This window comes from Chlorocebus sabaeus, chromosome 21, assembly GCF_047675955.1.
Source record: "Chlorocebus sabaeus isolate Y175 chromosome 21, mChlSab1.0.hap1, whole genome shotgun sequence".
NCBI classification, from domain to species: domain Eukaryota; kingdom Metazoa; phylum Chordata; class Mammalia; order Primates; family Cercopithecidae; genus Chlorocebus; species Chlorocebus sabaeus.
This window is the reverse complement of record NC_132924.1, coordinates 70765211-70792672: the sequence shown is the minus strand read 5'-3', so window position 1 is coordinate 70792672 and position 27462 is coordinate 70765211. Positions and strand designations below refer to the sequence as shown.

The following is a 27462-nucleotide window of genomic DNA, read 5'->3' as shown; positions in this document are numbered from 1 at the left end:
ATCCAAGACCTCATACCAAGTGACTGTGTGTCTTCGATTCTAAGTAAAACAAATACAGTGAGTTTTCCCATCCCACATATTCAAAAGTGTTTCTGCTACAAGCAATAAAAACGATGCAATTTCATGAAATGAATAAGGATAGATGAAATGATTAAATACATAATGTCAGTGACTATTAGTTTAACTCACATAAACACAAAATTTTAAATATCAAAATTTCAAAATATGATTTGGCAAAGTAATTTTAATATTACAAAATTAAAGCTATAACTGGAGAACTAAATTAGCCTCACTGACACTCAATAACATACAACTTCACCAGAAACATTTTCACTTTCTAATTTACTTTGTCTGTGAAGCTGAAGCTAAAAGGGACTCTTCAAATATTTTATGTACTGGCCAATTTCTAGACGTCTGTACTCTGCCTGCACAGTAACAAGCTGGTGCTAATAAGCCATACATAAAGATCCTACTTATTAAAATACAAATTAGACACCCCTGATATTTATACATGTGTAAGTACAATTAATATTGCAAGCTTCGTTGGAAACAAAATTGCTTTAGTTAACCAACCATTGCAATGCAATCAAATGAGATTTTAAATGCAATTGGAAAAGATCTGTTTGGTAGAAATAGCAATTATTTCATGCGGAACAATTAGCTTTCCAAGCTCTTTTTTGCTTCTCCCACCTGCCCTTAATAGAATAATTTGTCCATCATAAGTGACATGAAATGTCACCTTTAACACCCAGAAGTTGTATGGAGACCCAGAAGGCAGGTGGTAGACATAGCTTATTTGCAAATATTAGTTTGAACTTGTAAATGCATGACCACATAAATCTTAATCCATTTAGAGTGTACGCCCTTTGTTCCCTCAATTGTATATTCAGTTGGGAATTGAATGGAGCTGAGAGAGAGTGTGAATTGCATGAACCCTTTGTTGTTGCCAGCATATTAGTGCTTTGCCTTTTATTCTTGTTGTTCATGAGATTTCTCTACATTACACAGTAGGGAATGTTAATCAACATTTTGCCTGAGTAATATTAATGAAACTTGCCTACTTACACTTGAGGGAAGAATCAGAATATTACATTGCTCTTTGAAATGTTAATGTACCTTTTAGGAAATTATGTCTGCCTTCTAAATCATCTTAGTGTTAAATTATTAAAGGATGGCATTAAAGAAATATTGCACCGATGCACATTGTTAAATACCTTAAAAGATAAAAAGAATTATAAAGTTTAAAAGAAGGACCTTTTGAAAGATGGTAGATTTATCTTCAAATTAAACATTTTTAAATGTTTGGTTAAAGTATTGAGAAAATTTACAATTGTTTTGTGTGCTTTCACAAAACAAGAGATTTAATGTTAATGATTTCTAATTTCCAAACATCAATTTGAACTGTATTCTGTTCTGGTCTTGAAGGATTTATTTAACCTGCCTGTATCTGTGCATTAAAACACCATCCAGTTTACTAGAAACAACAACAACAACAAAAAAGCTGAGAGGAGTGTATTATTTTTGTACTTTTTATTTATTTGAGTCTTAAGATTAGATAGTCTTCACTGAGGTTCTATTCTCCAAGCACAAAAACGACCACTATCTAAACCTTCTATCACTCTATGGCATTTCAAAGGGAAGGGCTATCATAAAGACTATGTATGGCTGCCAAGGTAAGATATGGGAAATAGCAATTCTCAGTGTGCAAACTGTGACAGACATGTGTCCTGTCAACATCATTCACGGTCCTTCAGGAAGGATGCTCAGGAAATGAGTTGACAGGACTCTAAGTGGTCTAACTTGTTTTCCCTTTAACAGTCTCTTTTGATATCAATCAGTGTGTTGATAGGCCCTAAATAAACTGTGAGGTAACCAAGGGGGAAATTAGGAACAGAATTTGTTCAAGAATTCTCCCACATGGTGACCACTATTTGCTAAGAACTCCTAATACTTACTGGGCAAACAATTCAGTTTCTATTTCACCATACAAGAGTTAGTAATGGCTTTTGTATTATTGTGGGCCTGACTTGTCCTCTTGCACAATGTTCTTTAGCAGTACTGCTACTTGGATATATGCACTGAAAAAATGGATAATAGGAGTTACATTTCAAGGTAATTTTTTTCACATTTTGACATCTCTAAGATACAATTGCTGATGCATCATAATTTAAGTGTCTTTTTTGGGGGATGCGTGGGGGAGATGGGGTCTCTCTCTGTTGTCCAGGCTGGAGTGGTACAGTGGCGCAATCTCAGCTCACTGCAACCTCCACCTCCCAGGTTCAAGTGATTCTCCTGCCTCAGCCTGCCAAGTAGCTGGGATTACAGGCATGTACCACCAAGTCCAGCTAATTTTTGTAGTTTTGGTAGAGATAGGGTTTCACCATGTTGACAAGGCAGGTTTCGAATTTCTGGCCTCAAGGGATCCACCCGTCTTGGCTTCCCAAAGTGCTGGGATTACAGGTGTGAGCCACCGTGCCCGGCCAAGTGGCTTTTTCTTAGAAATAAGTAAAATAAATAGAACGACTAAGTGCCTTACAATTGATGATATACATTCAATAAAATATGGTAATAGTGAACTTGAATTGAGAGTTTTTGTGTTGTGTTTGTGTTGTGGTCACCTATTACCTCAATATAGAAAACAAAATCATTGCCAAATGTTAGTGTTAATGAGACCAATATTAAAGAGTTCACAATATAATTAGGAAATGAAACCTAATGTCTAGAAATTAATAAATACTTAAATAAAACAACACCAGTGATACAGGCATTACTACAACCCTACTTGCCAAGTTAATTTTTTTCCACATTATTGCTCCTTAAAAAAGTGAAAACGACATACAACTAATCAATGACTACTTAAAATACTACAAAATGACTTTAATGCAAAGAAAAAAGGGTGTTTTGAACAGGGAATGTATAATCTATGTATTTCAGAGGTTGATTTTGTGTGTCCATTTTGAGTTCTCCGAATTACTGAAGATTCAAACTAAAACAGCACCAAGCGTATTACATCCATGCTAGGCAGAATACATGTGCTAGCCACACATCTATTATGACTTTACACGGCTTTTACCATGTATGCTTTATGTTGTGGGAGATAAGAGAAGAGTAATTTATATTTAATGTTGTTAACCAAACATATATTTAGCTAGATTTGTTTTGCTGCATTTTACCTATTTGCAAAAACGAAAAAAAAAAACCGTTTCTATTTAAAAGCAACTAAGTATATTGCAAGCCCCTTCATTCACTAGATGAGCTTACAGTTTGCTCGATGCTCTAGGAGCTTATGTTTTTAGCTTAATCATTGATTTTTTTCCTTAATATATCATGGATAGCAAATTGATCTTTATTAACCTATATATGATAAAGGTTGTAGACAAAGCCAATACCTACATAATATTAATACCAATCAGATTAAGTGATATGATCAGCTTAGTAGAGAATCAAACAAACTAGCAATTGTCAAATAGAGTCTCTCATTAGTAGACTGTTTAAAATACATAAATTAGTGACAAACAGTAAAAAACAAATAATGTCACAAGTATCAAGAATGAAAGTCTATGTATTATATAAGTGAATTAAATATCATTTAGTGCATTTTCCTTTGATATTCAACATAATCATACAACACAAAGAAGTGCTAATTCCTAAACTTCAGTTTAGTGTCTATTGAAGCACAACTACATACCTTCAAATTTGAGACTTTTGCTTTGCAAAGAGTACAATTAAGCTGTCGCTTACATTCTAAACTTATTTTAAATGTGGGAAGGTAGAGGGGAGTTGGTTATATCTCCAGAATGAATTGTCCAGAAGTTTTCTGTGATCAGAAATTATAAAAAATTTTCTTTCATTACAACTGTAATCATGCAAATATGTAACAGAAGTAATTTCTGATTATTAAGGAAATATCTTTTTTACTATGCCCCTTGGCCATAAGAGGATAAATGACAGATATGCAGACCTTACCACAAGGAGAATTTCTGCTATTTCTATAAACTAGTAACTCCTAGTTTACAAAACAAGTTTATTAAAAAAAAAAACATGCAACTGCTAATGTCAGCTGGCATTTCTCAAAGTAGGCCAGAGTAGAAGAGAGATTACTTAAAAGTGAAACAAATTAAATTTTAAGAAGCTGAATATACTCATTCTCACTTTCATTATATTGCCCACCGTCATGGTGATTATAATATGTATACTGCTTCTTAAAAACTCAAAGTACTTAAAGGCAACTTTTTTCAACTTGTATATTCATAATCTCGACAAAAATTATTCAGATATTAAAATGTAATGCTATTTTTAATGTATTTTATAAATAATGTACCTTTAATTACGGAAGAACATTTCAAGGGTTTTTTTTTTTTTTTTTTTTTTGGTAATATGGAACATAAGAAAGTACATTTTGGCTAACTTAATTGGCCCTGATTACCCAAAAGCAACTTCTTTAAAAAGCAACAAGTGTGGTTATTTTTAATCCCGTAAGATTCCATCATTAAAATATATTTTAATATTAACATAATTATCCATACGCAATATGTCAAGCTACTTAAACCAAGTAGTTAAAAGGGGTTCTTACTGCAAAATCTTCCCTCCACTGGTGAGCTGCTTGAACTTTCTCCGCTTCCAATGCCAGGCGCTGAAAAACAAACAATAAATCTTAGAATTCAAATGACCACATAATATGGAATTGTTATATAAAATGCTTGGGCTTTCTAATCAATTATGAGGACATAAAAAGCAGAAGATGATCATTATGATTCATAAATTCTAAATCATTTAGTAATCTACTAAAGTTGATGTATGTATATTTACTCTTTAGCAATATAAATAATATACTATTCTTGAATACCACTGAGTTTGTTACCTCTGCCATCATCAGCTATAGTGTCCTCTATGAGTGCTTTCTTTCAATGACTAATACTTCAGTTTTTAGAAAAAAAACTTGAGTATATTAATTTTCATCTTATTTTTAGTAAATACCTTTAGAGCATATATTTCTCTAAAAAAAAGACACTGAGAGATTACTATGCACTAATATACTAGGCATCTTCTTAATTGCATATTGCATTTTTACCAAAAGCCACAAAAGCTGAAATAACTTCCCCTTTGCTGAAGCACATCTTTAGTAGTTCTTTCAGCAATAATCTTTGATAGAGGATTTGTGCATCTGAAAATTGCTTGATTTCACCTTCAATTGTATATGCTAAGGTAGTTAAGAATTATAAGCCAATTTATTTTCCTGTAGCACTTTTGAAATGCTATTCCATTAAGTTCAGTGGGAGATGACAGTACTAGTGTCAGCCTGCTAATTACTTTTTATAAACATTTTTCCCCAACTCCAGTAGCTTTTAGACTTTTCTCTTTGTATTTTTCAACTTCACTATGATGTTCTCCATGTGATAGGCTTTCATAAGACAGTGACGTTTAATGGTTAGCAACACAGAGTTGGGGACCTGACTGTCTGGATTTGAATACCAGCCCTTGCAAACTACTAGCTGTGCAACCTTGGGAAAAGTTAAGATTCTTCTCCCATTATCTCATGTGAATAACGTAAAAGCCTGCCTCATGGCTTATTGGAAGGACTAAATGAGTTATAAAGTGTTTAGAACAGTGCTTGGCACACAGTAAACAATATATATATGTCAGCTATCAACTTCAAAGAGTAATGGTTCTATTTTCTCCCTGGATCCCCTTGAGAAAATAGTGCAGTGTTGAGTTTATTTGTGGTTTGCCTTATGCAGTTAGAAGATAGTGATAAAACTGAGCAAACAGAAAAGTAAATAAAATAAATATACTAAACTTACTTATTAAGGTATAGAAATTATCAGGTTAGGTTTAAAAAATTACAAATCTCAGAGTCGTTTATTGATTCATGCTGTTTGTGATCTACAAACTATTCCTTAGTATAAGTTCTTCCTGTGGAGGTCCAGTCTACACTGGATAAACATCTTTTAGATCAGTTTTTATGTTAATGTATTGGCTTCTATCCCTGTGATTTGTTATAATCTATTCATTTTTCTAAGCTGTTACATAGGTTTTATCAGTGACTCTGTAATATCGCCTAGCAGGAGATCTCAATTTAAGAGTTCCAAAGCTAAATTTAAGTGAAAATGTACCATAGCGTGCTAAAAGGACAATGGTTTTGGTTTTCACTACTAGGCAGAAATGGAATATATAAGGAGCTAGGAAGTGTTAGAAACTGTACCACGTAGAGTAACCAAAAGGCGGCTCCCTCTCCCTACAAAAACAAAAACTAAATTGCAAAGCCAACAGACAAGCATATACATTTCAGAAACACTGCATCATAACACTTTTGGAAACTCAACTTCAAATGAGAAATGAAGCAAAAAATGAATAAAACGGCAAACAGAATGGAAATGGAAGCAACTCTTTTATAGAAACACTTCAGTATGGGAAGATAAAGAGAAGACAGAATGAGAAAATAAGCAGGAAAGCTTTTTCTTTTTTTCTTTGTTTTGATACAGGGTCTCACTCTGTCTGCAAGCCTGGAATACAGTAGTATGATCATAGCTCACTGCAGGCCTGCAGCCTTGACCTCCTGGGCTCAAGTGATCTTCCCACTTCAGCCTCCTAAGTAGCTGGGACTACAGGTGTGCATCAAGAAGTCCAGCTTCTTTCCTCTTTTTCTCCTTTCCTCCTTTCCTCCTTTCCTCCCTTCCTCCCTCCCTCTCTCCCTCTCTCTCTCTCTCTCTTTCTTTCTTTCGTAAAGTTGGGTCTCAAACGCCTGGCTTCAAATTATCCTCCTATCTCAGCCTCGCAAAGTGCTGATATTGCAGGCATGAGCCCTCCTGCCCGGCCAAAGACGTGCTCTTGACAAAATTCACAACATAAATCTTCCCCATTTTAAAAAGCAATATAATAACTAAACTTTTATATGTATGGGCAAAAAAAAAAAAAAAATTTCCAGAACTTAAACAAAATACCGCATAAAATATTAAACATTTTTAGATTAAGAAATATTACAACTCTAAAATGTCTTTGGGTCTTAGAGAAGAATATTCAGATTTTTCTTCAGAATACACAGGAGGATGCCGTTTCAGCAGACAAAACACACTAGTGAGCATTCACCCACAGGGCTCTGCAGTTTCCAAGGCACCAGCTGTAACTCTACCAGATCCTTCCTCCTTGGGAGTGCATGAGAAAGTGCAATTTACCTGATCTCCCCCAGAATCACGTGGCTTATGACTTGAACACAATCTATGTTTAGTAAGTTATAGTGACAGTAATCATCACAGTTAACTATTTCCAGAGAAACAGAATAACAATGGCAATACACTGTAACACAATTCCTTAGGAGGAAGAGAGTCCAAATCAGCTTTATGTATATGTATTCTGAACACTAATTTTATAAAGTAAATGTCCTGTATTGCAAGACTCTGAAAAAGTTTTTAGAAAAATAAAGAAAGGCATGAAGTTATGTATACCAAAGAAGTTATGCACTTTAAAAGGCTGGTCTGAAGCTTGAAAGTTGTTAAATTTCATATCCCCAGGTTGGAATTTTAGAAATATATAATCGTGAAAACTCTACTCCTGTTAATTTCGTTGTTCATGAAGAAATTAATAAATATTTTTACCTAGCAAATTTCATGAGAAAGCATATAATACTAAACTTTAGATACTTAGTCTATCTTGAGACTAGAGTCAACAGTCACAGTGGTGCTATTTCTCGTGCAAAAAACCAGCTGGTCTTTACTTATAGAAAACTGACATGTCTTCTAGACACATAAAGTCTTTAATTCACTTCCGTTTTAGTCAACTGACATTTTATTTTTAAAGCTAATGAGCTACCATTAAATGCCATTGGTGAATTGTGTTAAGGCTGTCAAAGGCCAGGCGCATGGCTCATGCCCGTACTCCCAACACTTTGGGAAGGTGAGTCGGGAAAATCTCTTGAGGCCAGGAGCTCAAGAGAAGCCTGGGCAGCATAGTGAGATCCTGTCTCTAAAAAAAATAACCCAGTTAGCCTGGCATGGTGGCACATGCCTATTATCCCAGCTACTCAGGGGGCCGAGGCAGGAGGGTCACTTGGATCCAGGAGTTCAAAGTTACAGTGATCTATGATGGTACCACTGCACTGCAGCTGAGCTACAGTGCAAGACTCTGCCTCCAAAAAAAAAAAAAAAAAAAATTAAAAAGAGACATAAAACATCCAATAAAATGTGAGTATCTGCTCAATAGAACATTCCTGTTTTCTCAGCTGGCTATATAAGTATATCCTGTAACAGTAACTTACTTCAGAAAAAGAAAAAGAAAAAAAAATTATTTCTGATTTATGGCACAGTATAATACAGCATCAGATCTTAAAACCAGACAGAGTACCACACAGAAATAAAAAACCTGGATTACAATGAATACCTATGAGAAAAATTTGAAGCTTAATTCTGCTAATATTAAGATATTCAGCAAGGTTTATTAAATGGCTTTGTTGTAAATGAGATATTACATGTATATATGAAAATCCTTTGGATATCAAATAAGTATTTATACAAAGTAATAGATGTGTTAAGAATGTATGCATCCCTACCTACCTATTGGTTTGAACATTTAAAACAGAAAATCACTGTAAAGGCTTTAAGGACTTACAACTATAACAAAAATATACTTGACCCCAGACTTTCTGACTCCAAAGCTTATGCTCCTTCCACAAGACCCTTCTTTAGATTCCCATAAAACCCATCACAGTATATATGAAGACAGAGTAATATCAAAACCAAAACACTAGTAGAATTCTATTTTAGGTTAATAAAAAAATCCCCAGCAAAGTTTTAGAAATTACTAAAAAATGAAAAACAAAGTCAGCAGCAACAACGAAAACCATATTTTAGTTGGGAACCATCTTTACAGGTCTTATCCTCAAATCCTGAGAGATTATTGCTAATCAGTAAAAACGCTTTTGCTATGCAGTGGTCTGCAGGGGGAAGGATAGAGAATGGAAGAGGTTTTATCAGATCAGAGAAAGATCAGCTCCCTTGAAGGTCTATTCATTCTCAACCTTTACTTTTTGTCATATCTTCATCTTTTCCATTAGCATTGAATTCTGTCAGATGATATGAACTTCTATAAAAGCAGTATTATACAGTATATAAAGATATAATTCTACTGTCCTAATCAATATCCACATATATTTTTCCAAAAAATAGACTATTTTCCAAACATGTAACTTGCTTCCTAGATTGCAAATTTATTGCAAATTAAAGATAAAATTTGCTTTCTGAAATTATGAGAAATTTTCTTTTGATAGCTTTAAAAAGAAACCATCAAGGATCATATAACAGTTCAGTTAGAGTCCCATAATGTTGGTACTCTTGTTTATATACAAATATTTGACTTACAGACACCATTTAAACAAATATCACTAAATTTCAAAACAATGTCTTCAGCTAATGTAAGTCAAGATTTTCCTTTTTAATAAAAGGTAATAGTGATCTACAACAGCAAATTCAAATAAAACATGCATGTGGTATGTGATTAATCTTCAAACAGTTAACACCCATTACAGATTAGTAAATTGTATTATACCTATGTTGACAATTCAATTATCACTCTAGGAGTTTCACCTACTATCTTCATCAAAAGGTTCTTAGCATATCAAAAGGATCAGGATAATCATTTGAATTTTCTACCAATACCTACTGAAAATAGCAGACTTAGGTGAACAAACAGACTTCAATGTCCGAAAGAAAAGCCTACAGGTACAATCAATTACTTTGGAGCTATGGTATAATGAACATGCACTTGTAAATCAGACAGACCTAGTTTACAATTCTGGTGCTGCTTTTCACTAACAATACAAGTTTAGGTGATAAAGTTAACAATTTTGCATCTAGGATTTTTTTAACCTTACATTTTCTACTTGGCATTCTATATATCCAGCATAATACAAACTCAGTAAAGTTTTGCTTCCATTTGAACCTGACAAACATAAACCCACAGAGTAGGCTATGTCAGAACTCTAATCACCAATGACCTCTTCAACACGTAAATATGAGTGAAATAAATGAAAAAAATCTTAGCGGTCCTTAAGTTTTCACTGTATTTTACCCTGCAGAAAAGCTCTGGTCTGTAAAACCATAGGATAACCAAAAGCATAGCAATTCAGGGAATACAACAGTTCAGCTCTGTAAAATAAGTTCAATTTTATTTTATTTTTACCACAAATAGAATAAGAAAGCAGAAAATATCATTGTGTTCTCCCTGTGACACCTTATTTTTTCTAAAGGGCGGGGAAGGGTATAGGCAAGGTGTGACATTTCTTCAGCATTTCTTATGCTGATAGGCAGTCTTGAAGGCCTCAACAGACATAACAACATAATATTTCCATGAATATTTAGTATAATATTCCATCTCAAAGGTAAAACGTTCTTTTTCCAATAACCTTAACCAGATAATGGGAAACAATGCAGTTTCAATTCATATAAACATGTATGGTCTGCAAAATTCTACCAAAGGCTTCTAACAATTTGTTATATCCCAGTGAACAAGGATTTTACTATGAAAATCTTAATGTGCAGAGAAACTGCTCTATATGTTTAAGTCACATGTGCTGCACTTACAGATTGCTAAAAATGTTTCTATAAAGAAACATTATTAGTACTTTGAAATGGTTCTGTTAGCTAAAGAAGCCAGGCTGGAAACTGGGATTTGAGGATTAAAAGTTATAAAATGTAAACGGACTAACCAGGATGAGTTAACTTTGGCATATTTCAACACTTGATAATTGTAGCAACTAGATAAATACCCTGACTAGGGGGGAAAGTTATTTCTAGGACAAGAAGCCTAGTGTGTTTGCCTCTATTCAATGAACATTTACTGAGACTTGTTATATGCAAGTTTACAGAATAAAAAAATATAAGACATAGTTTTATTAACTATGCTTCTAAAGTGACCTTATATTCATATACCATACACATCATACACACTCACACATAATATCATGTGGTCAGTGTTTCACAGATGCTTTCTCAATAGTTAAACTATACACGCTTTATTTGTTTTACTTCATTTCAGTGAGCTCTGCCACATGGAGAATACATTTTTAAAGTACTGCTTCTATCATGATGCAAATATCTCAAAGAACAGGCAGGATTCTAAAAATAGTGTCATTAGCCAATTACAAGATTTAGCCACAGGTCTCTTTGTTTTTTTGTGTGTTTTTTTTTTTGGTCTGGGGTGGAGGGTACTGGGGAGGCTAAAAATACTGAAAAGCACAGAAACAAACAGTCTTGAGCCTAACACCCCGGAATTCACCTTGATCTTTATATTCACTTTATAACTGTTTATGTAAGAATAGAAATATTACAAATCACCTTGAAGTTCACCTTCTTTACCTCTTCTGACCAATTTCCCTACACAAAGTAATCACTATAATAATCTGATCTATAACCTTAGGCATTGGTTGGAAGTGTATTTTTTAAAAATATGTAAACATCATCTGATATTGATATTGCTGATTCTCCTTGCCAATAGGCTACATGCAAAGAGAAATTCCACAAGTTTCATGAGGAATGATTTATCTAAGAAGAAACCCATCATCCCTTCAAGGTTTGGACTGAACAAACAAATTACAGTCAATGGTGTATGAGAAATTATTTGCTGAAGGTTTTGGAAAGTTAAGATAATATCTGGAGGAGGACAAAACCCCTCAGGGAAACTAAGCTAGAGCCATTTCTAAGATTTTTTTCAGCATCAAAATTTTATACATCAATTGCATATTTACTAACAGAATATAGAATAGGTCTTATTTCTTAATACAAACCTACCTATTCCTTCACTCCATCAAGAGACCCTCTTTCTTCACAGGCATTCATGATGCAATTTGAACGATTCTAAATCATCACTTAAGGAAGGCAACTTAACCAAAGACATGCTGATCCCCTCGCTATTATGCTATAGGTTAGCAAGCCCACCCTTATAAAGATGACTAAATGCTGTTTTTACATTTTACTTATGCTTACCTGAAAAATTCTTATAGCCACATTACAGATAAATCTTATAATGTACAAGGTATATTGTAAGAATACAGATTAACTCTTTTTGATAGCTATCATTTTCTTACAATTGATTTCATGCCAGATTATGGGAAATAAAAATCTCATAATACAAACACAATTTCTCTTTACAGCTTGAGGTTTAAGGGAGTGTAATACATGCAAAACATATAAATAAAACTTGCTGAAATCAAGCCAGTCATCATTTATTTTTCTACCTGTGGCCACGTGAAAAATAAAACTTTCGCCTCATAGCTTCTGGAGTGTGTTGTATAGATTTCAACCTGATCTGCCATATTCATGAAATACTTTAAAATTAATCACAAAGCTTCAAGTCTGATCTTCAGAGATGTAATTAGTTCTGAATGAATTGGCAGACTCTTGAAATACAGAAGGCAGGGTAAGGGAGATAAAATCTGGTGAGAAGAACAAAAATCCTTTTAGCAGTATGAAAATAAATAATACACAACTGATTATCATCATACCTTCTTTGGGATCTACGGCGCAAAATAAAATAAAAGGTTGTCCGAGTGAATATAATTTGCAGCTCTACTCTACATTTTGCCACCTGCAAAGAATTACGTGTTGAACTTGTTCAACAAATCTGGAGCTGATGAAAACCCCTCCAACCCCACCATCATCCAAATATTCTGATTCCATAGCTGGTGTCATTCCTGAAAATCTACATGTTTACTATGTTACACCTTTTCCGTAGATTCACCTTGAAAACACTGTTCTAGAGGGTAATATTTTAGAGCTATTAGACATACAGATCGAGTTACTTTTTAAGAAGCACCGTTCTAAATAGCAATATAATTATCCTAAGACAACAAAATAGCCCATGCCCTTCACTAGTTCCATAACCTTATACTATCATGGCCCATCACGCTATACTCAATTCGCTCTCCCTCTAAATCAGTAAATGTGTAAATTCAGTGCAGGAAGCAGTTCTTTCACATCTGTGCACCTCCAGTATGTTATACAATGTACAGCAGCGTGTAAGCACTCAGTGTGTACGGAATTGTGGAAACAATCATTTCCAAGCATTTTCAAAGTTGTATCAACATTTATAACCAGGTTCACCAAGTCATCCTCATTCAGTATTATAACACTTAGACTTTTGTGACTTTCTGGCCACAAAAGCTGTCCTCCTACATGACAAGCATACATCAACACCTAATTCTTAAAAATTGCTAGATTAACTCAATACTACCTGTCTCTTAAAAAGTAGTAGAATATGGCCAGGCAAGTGGCAGGGATACATACTAATCCATGCAATTCCACTCTAGGGTCTTAGAATTTTAGCTACTGTCAGTTACCTTATTCTCTACATGTTGACTGCTGCAGATTCAAAAACCCAGGAAGGAATCAGTGTGGAGAAGGGAGAGAAAATGGACTGTGGAGAGGGAAAAACGGAAAAAAGAGGACCATTCCTATACTATAGTCCTGCTGATAATCTAGTCTAAAATCCCACAAAATTAAGTCACAACATCAAACTATTTACATTAGGAGATCATCCACTCAGAGAATGCAAATATCTCTTCAGCCTGAGAATTGCATTCTGGTATGTCACACTAATTCCAAAGGCCTTCAATCACTTTGCATACCAACCAAATTGTCTACAAATAAACACCAACCTAAGTTGCCCTAAACTGGTTGTTTTATGTCCCATGTGACCACTCCTTCACATATCTAGCAATTATTTTTTACTACTAGGAATAACTAAGGAAGCATAATATAGCAAAAACAGCTCTGCCACTTCTGACCAGTAACATATTAAATTAATAACTTTTACCACAATTTCTCAACTGTAAAATGAGAATTTTAGTAGTGCATATATCATTTTGTATTATAAGGGGTAAATATGATATGTGCTTAGTATTCAATAAATACAAGCTATTATATATTAAAAACTAAGGTAGAGATGTTAAGAGACTCCTCATAAAGTCAATAAACTGAATTCTTAAAATTATTTTCACGAGAAAATATTACATACACCTGAGAGAAAAAAAGCCGTCTTAAATTCTTTCCATAATAAAGTTATTGGAAAGGGCATACCTTCGCTGAGATTACAAACTTCAGAATTCTTTTGACTATATTAGTCCTCTGAATTAGTCCCAGTTTCAATCACCACACTGAGAGAAATTTATCCTCGGACCCTCATTTTTCTGCATGTCACATGAACAGAGGGAAAGAGACTAGTTTTTCAAGAATGCATAGCAAACTGCCTTGGAATATAGAGATAGTGTCTCCCTCGAGAGTGAGGGCAGATTTGTTTGTTGCCCAGAAAAATAAAAGTGATCCTCTGGGGCAAGTGCAGTGTCCTGGCAGACCCCTTTAAATGACTGGGGTTTCCCAAGCTCAGGGTTCATCCCATTGCATATACCACAGGCCCTTGGGCCACTGAGCAGCATCCTCGATGGGTTTGAGAGTCCAGAGATACTGATGCGAACACAAAGCTCGTGCTGCCTACTGTGCCATGAGGCATAAGGTCCACTGTGACTCAGAGAGTCTCCTGCATCTGTGAAATTGTGGTCGGCTAGCTTGTTAGCTTGCAATTAGGGCAAAATCTCAGACCCTTTACATTTCTTGATACCCAGGTTGTGATTTTTGTTGTTACAGTTTCTTTCTAGTTTGATCTTGAGATCTCTCTTGAGAGTGGCCAGAAAGCAAGAAAGTCACTCTTTGGGAGAGCCCTGATGAGGGGGTGGGTTGTGAGGAGGAATTAGGCCTATGGGACGGGTAAGACACAATGCGAGGTGAAACTAAAATGCATAAAACAAGAAATGCATTACTCACAGATCCCAGAGAGGTTGAGGGTGTCCAAAAGAGGCCAACGGGAAGTCTAGAGGTGACAGGGAGCTCAGCCAGCAGGTGGCAGGTGGGTGGAAGAGAGACAGAGAAATAGAGACAGAGACAGGCAGAGACCGTGAGGAGGATCTCTGGGACTATGCCTTTCTTAAGGTTCTCGGGCTTTCTCGCAGGAGTTGCGGATTGGCTAGTTTGCAGAAAACATGCCAGAAGGGGGAACTTATTTATGTAATTCTGGTGTTGACCATTAGGTTTATCATGGTCAGCAGCTGTGGGGCACGTCGGATTTTTGCATCAGTGAAACAAGAAACAAGAGGGTCGTATCAAAAACTACAAAGGGAGGGGAAGTTTTAACCAGGCCGAAAGTGATGGGGTGTTACTGGGTTTGAAACAACTTATGTCAGGCCTAGTAACTGATGCCAAGGCAGTAACTATATTAAACAAATTTATGACACACCATGTCTGGCTGAGTCAGCTTGTCAAAATGTTCACTGATCCATCTCTCTGGCTGCAGACTCTCACTATGATTTAACTGGTGTCATCTTTATTTTGTCTTCAGCAGTTCTTTAGTGACTCTGCATTCTGAACCTTAAGAGTCACGATGTCTTTAGAACAGTACTTCTCAAAGTGCCCAGACCCGCTGGGGCAGCATCACCTGCAACTTGTTAGACACGCAAATTCTCAAATCTCTCCCTAGGTATACTGAATGAGAAACTACTGGAGTGGGCCCTGTGAATCCACGGTTTCACAAACATCCAGGTTATTCTAATGTGCACTGAAGTTTGAGAAGCATTGCTTTGAAAGAAAACTTCACAGCACCGTTCAAGGATAAGTTTTAGGTTATCTTAAAAAAGCAAGCTCTCATATCTGAGGGAAATAAAACAATTACAACTTATGTGTTCTAAAGCTCTTTTGAAAAAATAAACCTTGTAAATGAAACAGAAGTCACTGGAATGATACCAATTCAGAAATTTAATCGTAACTTATTCTTACTGCTAGTGATTATTGTAATTTGATGAACTTTGTCTCTGAGCCAATTTAATGTGAAAACAGTAAAATAAAAGGAAAAATGATATTTGCTTTCTAGACAAAATATGTAAAGTGATAGCATAATATATTAATATTACAATCAAACGTATATTGTAAATGTTATTAAATCCTCAATAAACTGTCCTAAAATTTATTAATTTGCATTAACAAAATTTCATTTTTTAATTGTCTAAAATTATCTTTTCTAATTTTTTTCTTTGAAATGTACTGTTGTAACACACTGCTTCATATATATAGTATTTATAATTCTCCTTTCCCTTCCTTCTTTCCTTTCTTTCTTGGATGTAGGATACTCAAACTTGCTTGTCCTTGTGAGCCCGCTACTCACAATTTGCAGGAATTTGTGTAGGCTTCAGGATTTCATTTTGTTTTAGTATTCTGGTTGCCAAATGAATTAAAGTTGATAAAAGGTAGAAGGAAGAAAATTGCTATACTCATAAGAAAATGATCAAATCTCTGTAGGAATTAGGTAAAAGAATTAAACTACACAACCACTTTAAAAAGGAAAAAGATCTGGAAAGGCCCCCTCTCACTATCAGATTTTTGCATATAAGGTTCTGTCTTTACAAAACTCTAGAACTGTATCAAAGTTCATGTGGGTCTCATTAGTCTACCAAAATAACAAAAACACAATGTAACTGGACATGATCTAAATTGACATAATGAACCAAAAAAACGTAAAATGTAGTATAATAGGGTAAGAAGTACCTTTGAAACTTATTTTTGGTACTTTTTTCTGCGTTTAATTTTAAGAAGGAATAAAAGGTAAATCTAAAAAACTCAACTCTGTTTGAAGAACTTAGTGGGAGGTAAGAATACAAAAATTTAGTGTACATCTGACAAAAGAACATACTTTAATTACAAATCTTTTCATTCACATATACATGCATAAGCTTGCATATGCATATATGAAATGAGATGAATAAAAATTGATTGCCCAGGCACGGTGGGTCTTGCCTGTAATCCCAGCACTTTGGGAGGCCGAGGAGTGTGGATCACGAAGTGCGGAGTTCGAGACTCGTCTGGCCAACACAGTGAAACCCCCGTCTCTACTAAAAACACAAAAAATTAGCCAGTTGTGGTGGTGTGCTCCTGTAATCCCAGCTACTCAGAAGGCTGAGGCAGGAGAATCACGTGAACCTGGGAGGCGGAGGATGCAGTGAGCTGAGATTGCACCATTGCACTTCATCCCGGGCGACAGTGTGAGACTTCATCTTTAAAAAAAAAAAAAAAAAAAAGCGATGCGCAGGAAGGGTAAAATCAGGAAAACTTATTTTGATCTCCATAGTGAAAACTAACTTAAAAGGTTTATTTTATCAGTAAGGACCATCACTTTTCTCATATAATTTACTTTTCAACATTTTATAATCCCTAAGGTGTTTATCATTATATTGACCTTGTCATAATCCAAGAGTTTTAAAACAGTCTGAATGATTAACTTTCCAAATCAGCTGGCAGAGAGATATCCATTATCTTCCATTGCCCCCAAACTGGTCTTAAATAGGTATTTGAGATGGGCAGATACTACACACAAATTTAAAGAATTAGAAAATGCAGTAATGTCCCAATAATATATGGTAACTAAAAATATCATCAAGTGTTCACTTCAGTTATTCTGAATATAATTCTCAAGTTGGTTTTTATTTTTAAAATTTTGTGCAATTAAGAATACAAGAAACCATAAAACACACCCTGACTTTGAAAATGTGGGGAAAGGAGAGTTTTTAAAATTTCTCTGAACTTCTGTTTCTTCTTCTGTAAAATGGAGACAATAATACCCATTTCACAGAATTTTTTCATGAATTTTTATAAAAATTGAGAAAAAAATTACAAAAAAAGAGATTTTTGCAAAACAGAGCAGTGACATCTGATTCATCATTAGCTATTATGAATGAAGAAGGAGGAAAAGGAGGACAGGGTTCTTTTATAGAAGGTATAATCAAATAGGTATGTATCACTGTGGTCAATGTACATTACGCTCCCAAGATTGTATGAGATTCTGTCTGCTGAACCACCTCCAGTCCTTTTAATTTTACAATAATGATTTGTCATCTCCAGCTCTGCTCCTCCCACCACCCACACTCTTATATCAAAGGGGATTCATTTCCAGTTACCTCGGGCTATTCTTTGACTGGTGGTAAACTATTTATCATTCCTGACTTGTTATATTAATCTTATTTTAGCTTTAAATAATTTACCTTTGAGTTTAATTAACTTGCACAGGCTGCCAATTCAGTGAGTAGGATGGTTTAAAGAAAAAAATGAAAAGTGTGATCTCAGACAGTAGGCAAATTTTCTGTTTTGCTAATGTTGCTATGGAAACATCGCTTTCCTCTTTTTTTGTTGTTAATACATGGAGGGGGACGGATGTATCACATTCTGTAGCAAAGTGTGTACTATGTGCCCCTCTCACTTTATAATCTTTCCTCCTAGGAGTTGGAAAATTACTGTGATGTGTAAATGAATCAATCAAATTTGTAAAATATAAATTTACTAGGTTTCTTAAATGATAGAAACATCATCCACTAATAATCTGAAAAAAATGTGCCACTTCTGTTTTCCCCTTTTTCTAGAGAACATGATTTTTTAAATGCTGTAAAATATTCAGTAGGTCTTTAGTTTTTATTTTAATTTGAGTAATACTATTATTCTTTCTCTTGTTCTTAAGTGAGTTTTAATGATTTCAGTAAAAGCTTCAGTAACTGACATTATCAAAGATTCTTTTAATAATTCTCATACTATTATCCTGTAATTTTCCACTCACATTTCTTAGATATAAAACTTCTAAGCGGTGACAAAATTTTAAGCTCTAAGGTCTCAAGTACAAAGTTCAAAAAGGCTTCTTCTTTTCCTGTTTAAGAAAAATTAAAATTATATTCATTATACAGTATACATCATGTTATTAAGAATAATGATGGTTAAAATGTGTATATTTTACAGTTTATGAAATTTCTTTTACACATGGCATCTCAGTTGAACATCATAATAAGAAATAAATAAAGAAGGGTTGATATCTTTTCAGTACTTACTCTTTACCAAGCACTTTACAGAAATTATCTATATTTCCTACAAACTTAGTACATACTCCCATTAGTTTCATTTTACAGAGGAGTAAACAGATGTTATCGAGCTTGAGCCCCCTTAAGTCACCAGCTAAATGGTGGACCAGCTGGAATTTAAATAGAGGTTACCTATTCCAGAGTCCTTGTCTCTACCCTGCCTGATGAAAGAAGTTATACAACTTACTCTCAACATCACGTAAGTAGGAGACAAACTATGAACAGGAGTAGTTTTTTCTCATTCTACATACAGTAGAGCATACTTATGGCTATGTGTCAAATAACCAATTAAGCATTTGGAAAAAATCTCCTTCAGCCTTTATTTAATTTTATATTTATTTTCTAAATTAGTAGCATCCTTTTTCATCTGGTATTTTCCCCCACTATCCCACTGCATTCCACCACTTGGCTGTAGCAATCAGAGGCTGGAACATTAGGCCAAATGGAGGTAGGACTGTGTAGCAGAAAGCTATATAAACATTACCCACCCCGATAACTCAAAAGGAGCAATGTTACTATCAATCAATAAAAAATAATAAATATCAACAATGGAACAAAGGGTTAGATTTAAAAAAGAAAAAGAAGAAGAAAAGACCAAAAGTACAGTGTAAGTGTAGGAATTCCTCCTCAGAAACTCACCTGTCAGTTCTTCTAGAGACTTTCATGATATCTATTATTAAAAAGGCAAGTGAAGGGCAAGGACAGTGGTTACTTTGAACATATAGACTGTATTCACTATGTGAAAGTTTGGAAGAACAGATGAGATGTTCTTTTAAGAGATTTATTAATATTTATCCAGGGTATCTCCAAGCATTCAGGAGACTATTTTTAACTAAAGAAAGAGAAAATACAGGCAAACACATTTGATTTAAAGAAATGGGCCACACCAGGCATGGTGGCTCACACCTATAATCCCAGCACTTTGGGAGGCCGAGGCAGATGGATCACCTGAGGTCAGGAGTTCAAGACCAGCCTGACCAGCATGGTGAAACCCTATCTCTACTAATAATACAAAAATTAGCTGGGTGTGGTGTTATATGCCTGTAATCCCAGCTACTCAGGAGGTTGAGGCAGGAGAATCTCTTGAACCCGGGAGGTGGAGGTTGCAGTGGGCCAAGTTCGCGCCATTGCACTCCAGCCTAGGTATCAAGAGTGAAACTCAATCAAAAAAAAGGAAGGAAAGAAGGAAGGAAGGAAGGAAGGAAGGAAGGAAGGAAGGAAGGAAGGAAGGAAGGAAGGAAGGAAGGAAGGGGGGGAAGGAGGGAGGGAGGGAGGGGCCAGATTTGGGGAAGGTAGACAAGGTTAATTCTGAGTGAAACCTCTTAAATATGCCCCCTGATTGTCTTTATACCAGACCTCAAGGACTCTTGAAAGAAAACACTATAAGTTATTTCACCAATATCTCTGAAAAGGACTAAAATCACAAGGCAATGATACTTTGATGTATGTTACAGAGCAAAGTGAAGGTTGCAGGGTATTTACTTCCTGCCATTGGCATTATGGGTGTAGAAACCATCCACAGGAGACTCAGAAACACCCCAGACCTGACTGAGGTATGAGGGCATTACCATGTATAGAGATAGTCTCAAAGAAATATTTTTTTGGTAAACAGCTTTTAAAAGTTTATTATACACTATTTTGTCACCTAGCTAGGTAACATAGATGGAACATGTTAGGACAAAAGAAACAGAATGGAGGATTTCTGGAAAAGCAATCTGATAGCAATTATAATAGCAAACATGTATAGATCTATTATATGTGATACTATGATATGTCCAAGAAAGAGGCACTGTGGATTTAGACACTGATTTGAATTCTGAATGTGGCCCTTCCACTCATTACATATAATCTCTAAGCCATACCTTCTTCAAAAAATAACGGTAACAATGCAAAATATTCTCAAGCTTATGATGAAGTTTTAATGTCACAACAAACATAAACCATCTGATGAACCATAAGACTCATTAGTATTCAATGACTCTAGATCTCTAAACTTCTTTTTTCCTTCCATAACACTTGATCCATTTTTAAGGCTGCAAATGATAATAAATGATTTTTTAAGATCCATGTATCTCAACCTCACAAATATCTGGCTTTTTCACAAACATTAGTCATATAAAATCTGGCATTTGAATTGGCAAATATTAAAAATAAAAAACTCTATTTTCAACTGAATATGTATGAAATTTGTGTCTCTACCATCAATCAATCCCAAAAGCTGAAGGTAAGTACCACAATAATCCATATAATAAATACATTTATTACTCATCTGCAATTTACAACTGCACAGAAAAATTTTAAAATGGAATATTTTCAAGCAACACAGAATCACAAGCCTAAAAACAATCTAACCTATAGAGTAGGCATGGGAAAAATGTAGGCTGATTTAAATTAACCAAAAAGTTAACAACAGAAATAAGGACAATGTACAATAGTATTTATTACTCCAGCAACATCTGTAGATAAGATTTGTTAGCATTTTCAATTACGAGATCACAGAAGGTCAAAAGATAATCACATACATGGATAAACATTGCCAAAAAAAAATATGTTAATAGTCAAGATTTCAGAGGAAATCGCTGATAGCCATCAATGAATTAGAATTGATTTAATTAATTAAATCAGTCAATTTGATTTAATCAATTAAGTAAGTCAATGCAGATTTATTGATCACCTACTTTCTACTAGTAGAGCTTGATTTTAGGAGCTGTGCAGATTACTTTGACAATTGATAGCTAAATTTGGGCTGCTATAACAAAAATGGCATAGACTGGGTAACTTATACAACAAGTATGTATTTCTCACAGTTCTGGAGTCTGGGAAGTCCAAGATCAAGGCATTGGCAGACACAGTGTCTGGTTAGGGTCTGCTTTCTGGTTCATAGGCATACATATGTATGATAGTACAATATATCCAAGAAAGAGATATTGTGGCCTTAAAGATAGATCTGAATTCTAATTGTGGCTCTTCCACTTATTACATGTAATCTCTATACCATATTTTCTCCTTGTATAAAATAGGATCCTCCAATTACAGAATTGGTGAGGGAGCTCTCTGGGGTCTCTTTATAAGAGCACTAATCCCATTTGTGAAGGCTATGCCCTCATAAACTAATCACCTTCCAAATTCCCCACTTCCTAATATCATCGCCTTGGGGATTAGGTTTCATCATGGGAATTTTGGGGGACATAAACATTCAACCTCTAGCATGATTTGATCAGAGAAAAATACCACAAAGAGAAATATAAAATAGAGCAAAGTATACTAAAGATTTGTAAAGAAGGTAGGAAGCAAAAAAGGAATTTAGCAGTCAGGGAGAAAGCAATATCTGGTAGTTGAGACAGTTTAAGCAAAATAATATAGTAGTCATATTTAAGGCATATTTTACTTTTTTGGCTGATTGAATGTTGACTAACTTGATGTAGCAAGAATCTGTCTAAATAAATCGATAATATAGTATTAAAAAGTATCATCATGGGAACTTGGTATAATGTCTATCCGCTAAATAACCAGTGAATAAAATTAAGTTTTATGCTTATACACTGTTGATGGGAATGTAAATTATATCAGCCACTATGAAAAGCAGTTTGGAGTTTTCACAAAGACCTTAAAACAGAACAAAGAACTACCATTACACCCAGTAATCCAATTTTGGGGTATATACCCAAAGGAATAGAAATCATTCTACCATAGACACATGCATGCATCTGTTCTTCACAGCACTATTCATAATAGCAAAGACATGGAATCAACTTAGCTGTCCATCAACAGTAGACTGAATAAAGAAAATGTGGTACATACATATCATGGAATACTACGCAGCTACAAAAAAGAATGAGATCATGTCCTTTGCAGTGACTTGGATGGAGCTGGAGGCCATTATCCTAAGTGAATTAACACAAGAACAGAAAACCAAATACCACATGTTCTCACTTATAAGTGGAAGCTAAACACTGAGTAAGCATGGACATGAAGAAGAAAACAGTAGACACTGGGACCTACTTGAGAGTAGAGGGTGGGAGGAGGGTGAGGATAGAAAAAGCACCTATTGGGTGCTATGCTTATTACTTGGGTGATGAAACAATCTGTACACCAAACTCTCGTGACATGCAATTTATCTATATAACAAACCTGAACATGTACCCTTGAACCTAAAAAAAATAGTTAAACATAATTAGGCTTTAAAGAAGCAACCAATGTCAACACTATGATGAAAATGGTATTTGGGCTATAGTATTCCATTCTTCTTCAATGCACAAGCACAGTATAAATGAGATTACTTAATGGGTAAGCAGTAATAGAGACTCATGTGTGGGAATCTAGAAAGACTCAGCAGACTGCAGTTGTGCCTAAATTTTTCCCTGTTTAGCTGATAGTGCTCTAAGTTTCTCTGTCCAAGATTCACTGATTTGGCCCAAATATGCATTACCTATTCCAAAATTGCTCTTAAATACAAGTATCTATGGAAATAATCAAGATGAGAAATTTTCTTGGAATTAAATTTACCATGAATTAATTTATTTTATCTTTCACAGATTGAAGATAAACAAGATACTAGAAAATGAAAAAAATTGGCAAGGGTTAAAAGCAAAGGAGAATAAAGAATTATTTTAAAATAAGAGATACCAACTAAATACAGCAACTCTGGGTAAAGACTCAAAGGGGTGAATACTGTGGAATAACGGAAGAGTATAAAAGAGCTTGACACAGAAAAGAATACACAAGGGAGAAGAATATGGACAAAAAAATTGTGTAAGAAAAATTTCATTTTCATTAATTGTTACTGACTTTTTTTACAAGGCTAGCACTGGAAATAGATAAAAAATGCACAGTAGCTGCATTAAGATTACTCATGATTTTGCTTTAGGAAAAAATTAAACTAATTTTAAAAGTTATTAATAAAATGTTTACATTAGATAAATGAAATGATAGGAGCCACAAATTTTATTATGTATATATTTCAAAGATAAGTGATTTAGAATTAGTTTTTCATTTCAAATAAGTAGGTAACCCTACGTTGCCTTGAAACAATTCTGTTACAAAGTTTGCAACAGAACTGTGTAGTATTCAATGATGAGAAACTGTCATTTTTGGCCTTTTTAGTGAAGGGTTGTTAAGAGTCAGAGAAGCAAAGTGTTATAATTGAAAGTAAACAGTCTCAGTCACCAAAATGATATTGTTATTCACCTCCACAGAAAGAATAATCTCAACAGCAAGACTGCATTACTCTTGTTCTATGCATGAGGAATTTAGTTTATCAATTAGTTTTTCTTTATCCTGAATGTGAGCCAATGTTTAATTGCTTCATATCCATAATTGTATTAACTATGAATAAATTGTTTTAAGAAAAAAAATCTGTTCTGTGGCACAAAGGACATTAATTACTAAAAGACAATAGCAATTCTTTGCTATCCATCAAAGATGCAGAATAGCATGGCTACCTAATGAGGATTCAGCTTCATTAACTTTCCTCAAATCTCATTTGTAATATGAAACATCACCATATATTCAATTCCCAGAAAGATAAATTTAATCAACCCAGTAGTGTGTGGATTTGTTTACACCACCCTTACTCATCATCCAGCTGCAATTCCATGTCCTTTTCAAACTGTAATACTTTCATAGCAAATTATTTTGATAGAGCTTTGGGCCATTTTCAATAAAATAATGAAATCCTCCCAATATCCTTAAATCCATCACCATTTCCTCTTGGTATTATGAGAAAAATAAATTCATAGAATCATATATTGTTAGAGATTGGAAGGGATCTTAGTAGTCGTTGGATCTATCCCTATCATTTTACAGAATGACAAACTAGATTACTTAAAGAAACCTTCTCTTTGAGCCTTGAAAAGTCAACAAGAGCCATCAAAAAACATTTTTCTTAAAAGGGAGAGAACGCCATTGAATGACACTACAAAATTACAAAATATGTTCCATTGTATATGTACAGGTAAACAAGTAACATTTAATAGGTATACTGTTAATGGGGGCAATAATAAACACTATGCTGATACAGAAGACAAAAGTTTTATGCACAACTCAAAAACATCTATAATCAGTAAAGATATGCTTTTCACTCATCCCACACTCACAATCCGCTTATTACATAATTATTTATAAAGGATTTATAAAGAGAAATCTAAGAGGTAAGGGATCACAAAATTAGTAATTTGCCTAAATCATTATTAGAAAACATATGCTTACTATACATTTATTGGTTGTACTTTTTTAAACTTAAGTTACATCTTTGCATCTATTCAATATAATAACTCTAGCATGCATATTTATTTAAATATAATTTATTTCCAGTCTGGGAAATAATTTTTCAAAAGCTATTAGTTTAAAGGATTTTTGTAGTATTAGCTTTCTGATAAAAGCTTTGAGAGCTTCCCAAAGCAATCTGAATTTATCGAGCTGCTTTTCAGCAAAAAGGTGTTTAATTAGGTTGTCTCACACTTCTCTAAACCTGAAAACCTAATCACCACCTTATAACTCAAAGAACACAGGCAAGTTGCTTTGACAATTATCCTGTATAAAACCTTTGGTTTTCCCTTCTACTCATTCCTACCCTCTATCAAGAAGAACTTTGACTTTACAAATGTTTTATATTTTGTTTAAATCAAATGAAAAGTTAAAGAAAAAAAACAAAGTCATAACATGAATAAATCCAACTAATTTCCTTCCTCTCTTGTTAAAGAGGCGTGTGTGTATGTGTTCACACAATCAACTGCAAGTACAACCAGACGTTTGAAAGCAGCAAATCAAAAAATGTGAATAAATAAATCAAAAAAGAGAAAAATTTAATTATTTTATTAATGAATATATTTCAAAAAATAGGCTGCAACATACAAGCTTAATGAGATATGCTTTTCTCTCAATGAGGATTCATATTCATCTTAGAAACACAAAGAATGATTATTATCATTTACTGTGAGTGTAAGCACTCTATCATCCAAAGAAATCTCACCACATACTGTGGAAAACTTCTTAAAGTTGTATTTTCACAAATTCGTGCTTCTAAAAAAAGTTTGACTCTTCTCTATCCCTCTTTACTTTATTCTGTACTATCAGATACATAACTTTAGGCACGAAGATACAGTTCCTGCCCTCAAGAATTTTCAAATTTAATGTAAAGAAACAGGAAACAGAAAAAAACAAAACAAAACAAAACAAAACAAAACAAAACACCTCAATAGAACGACTTTGTGTCCAAAAGTTATTTCATATTCAGTAAGATTCCAAACAAGAAAATAAGGTGGATATGACATAAAATCACTTAGTGCTGAGTGCCAAGCATTGTATTAGGTAATGTCACAATAACTCTATTTTACTATCACCATACTAAATGCTTAGAAACTCATGCAGAATAGGCCCCAAGTTATCTAGTTAACAAAAAACAGGGGAAATACATAGAATATATATACGTGTGTGTGTGTGTGTGTCTGTGTACAGAGAAGCGTAAAAAGAATCAAGGGTCAATCCTTGAGAAATATCTGTTTGAAAAGTAGAAAGATCAACAGAATCAGTGAAGAAAACAGAAATTAAGAATTCAAGATGTTTAAGCGTTAAGTGTACATATTAAATGAACTCTCTTTGACTGAGCCAACTGCCTGGCAGATAATCCTATGTCTTCTATACAATACTCTCTGTTGATTCTATGTAGATTTTTCAAATGCTACTAACTTGAACAGCTGTTCCTTTTTTTTTATTTCTGAAACATCTAGCTTTTTTCTGTAACTAAGTACACACACACACACTCACACACACACACACACACACTGTACATTTGAACTCCATACTTTGAGATTGGCTCCAGAATATATTATTCTCTTGTATAGTAGCATCTACCTTGACTTGCACAGAAAATATTAGATGGTTAATGATATTTTAGTCATAATTTCTTTAAAACAAAAACAGTTATTTTATGAAGGTCATCTTGAAAGCATCAGTTAAACTGGAACTGGATCCCATTTGTTCTAATTCCCAGTCCCCTTTGTCTGATGCTTCTTCTGCTAAAATATATTGGTAAGTGATGTGCTGCTCTCAAGGGGTCGTACAAGGATTTAGCCAAAGCTTTATAGTTAGCTCTGGAATGAGAATTGCACTTTACCTGGACTTCAGCCCCTCATAATTCAAGTAAACAAGGCCAAACAGGTACAATAAATAATTAAATACTGTTAATGTTAGACACAGTTTGAAATTTTTCTGCAGTAACTTTAAACAATGCACATTCATACATTATCTAATTTTTAAAATTACTAATGGCAACATCACAATAAAAAATTAATAGCTTCTATCATGTGTGTCCAATATAAACCCGGGCAAACTGACAAGTATCTGGGATATTTTAGCAGTTTTTAGAATTAACAATAATTGCTATCATTGTAGTTTGCCAAATCTTTTGAGATGCATGGGTTTGTGGGAATATAGTTAAGTCTAAAAAGATTTAGCGTGAACCAAAACGAAATGTCTCATGTTTTAAGTAGATTTAAAAATAATTAAATGAAACATTTATTACATGTGAGCACACCATA

At 34.3% G+C, this 27462-nt stretch overlaps 1 protein-coding gene across 7 annotated transcripts in view; it reads right to left on the bottom strand.

Moving 5' to 3' along the window:
- Positions 1 to 27462, bottom strand: part of CACNA2D1 (calcium voltage-gated channel auxiliary subunit alpha2delta 1) — a 498706-nt gene that overhangs the window by 221479 nt on the left and 249765 nt on the right. For all 7 annotated transcript variants that reach the window (XM_073009174.1, XM_073009173.1, XM_007982343.3 and 4 more), the window contains exon 4: positions 4574 to 4633. In XM_073009174.1, coding sequence (XP_072865275.1) covers positions 4574 to 4633 — 60 coding nt within the window. The remainder of the gene's footprint in view (positions 1 to 4573; positions 4634 to 27462) is intronic.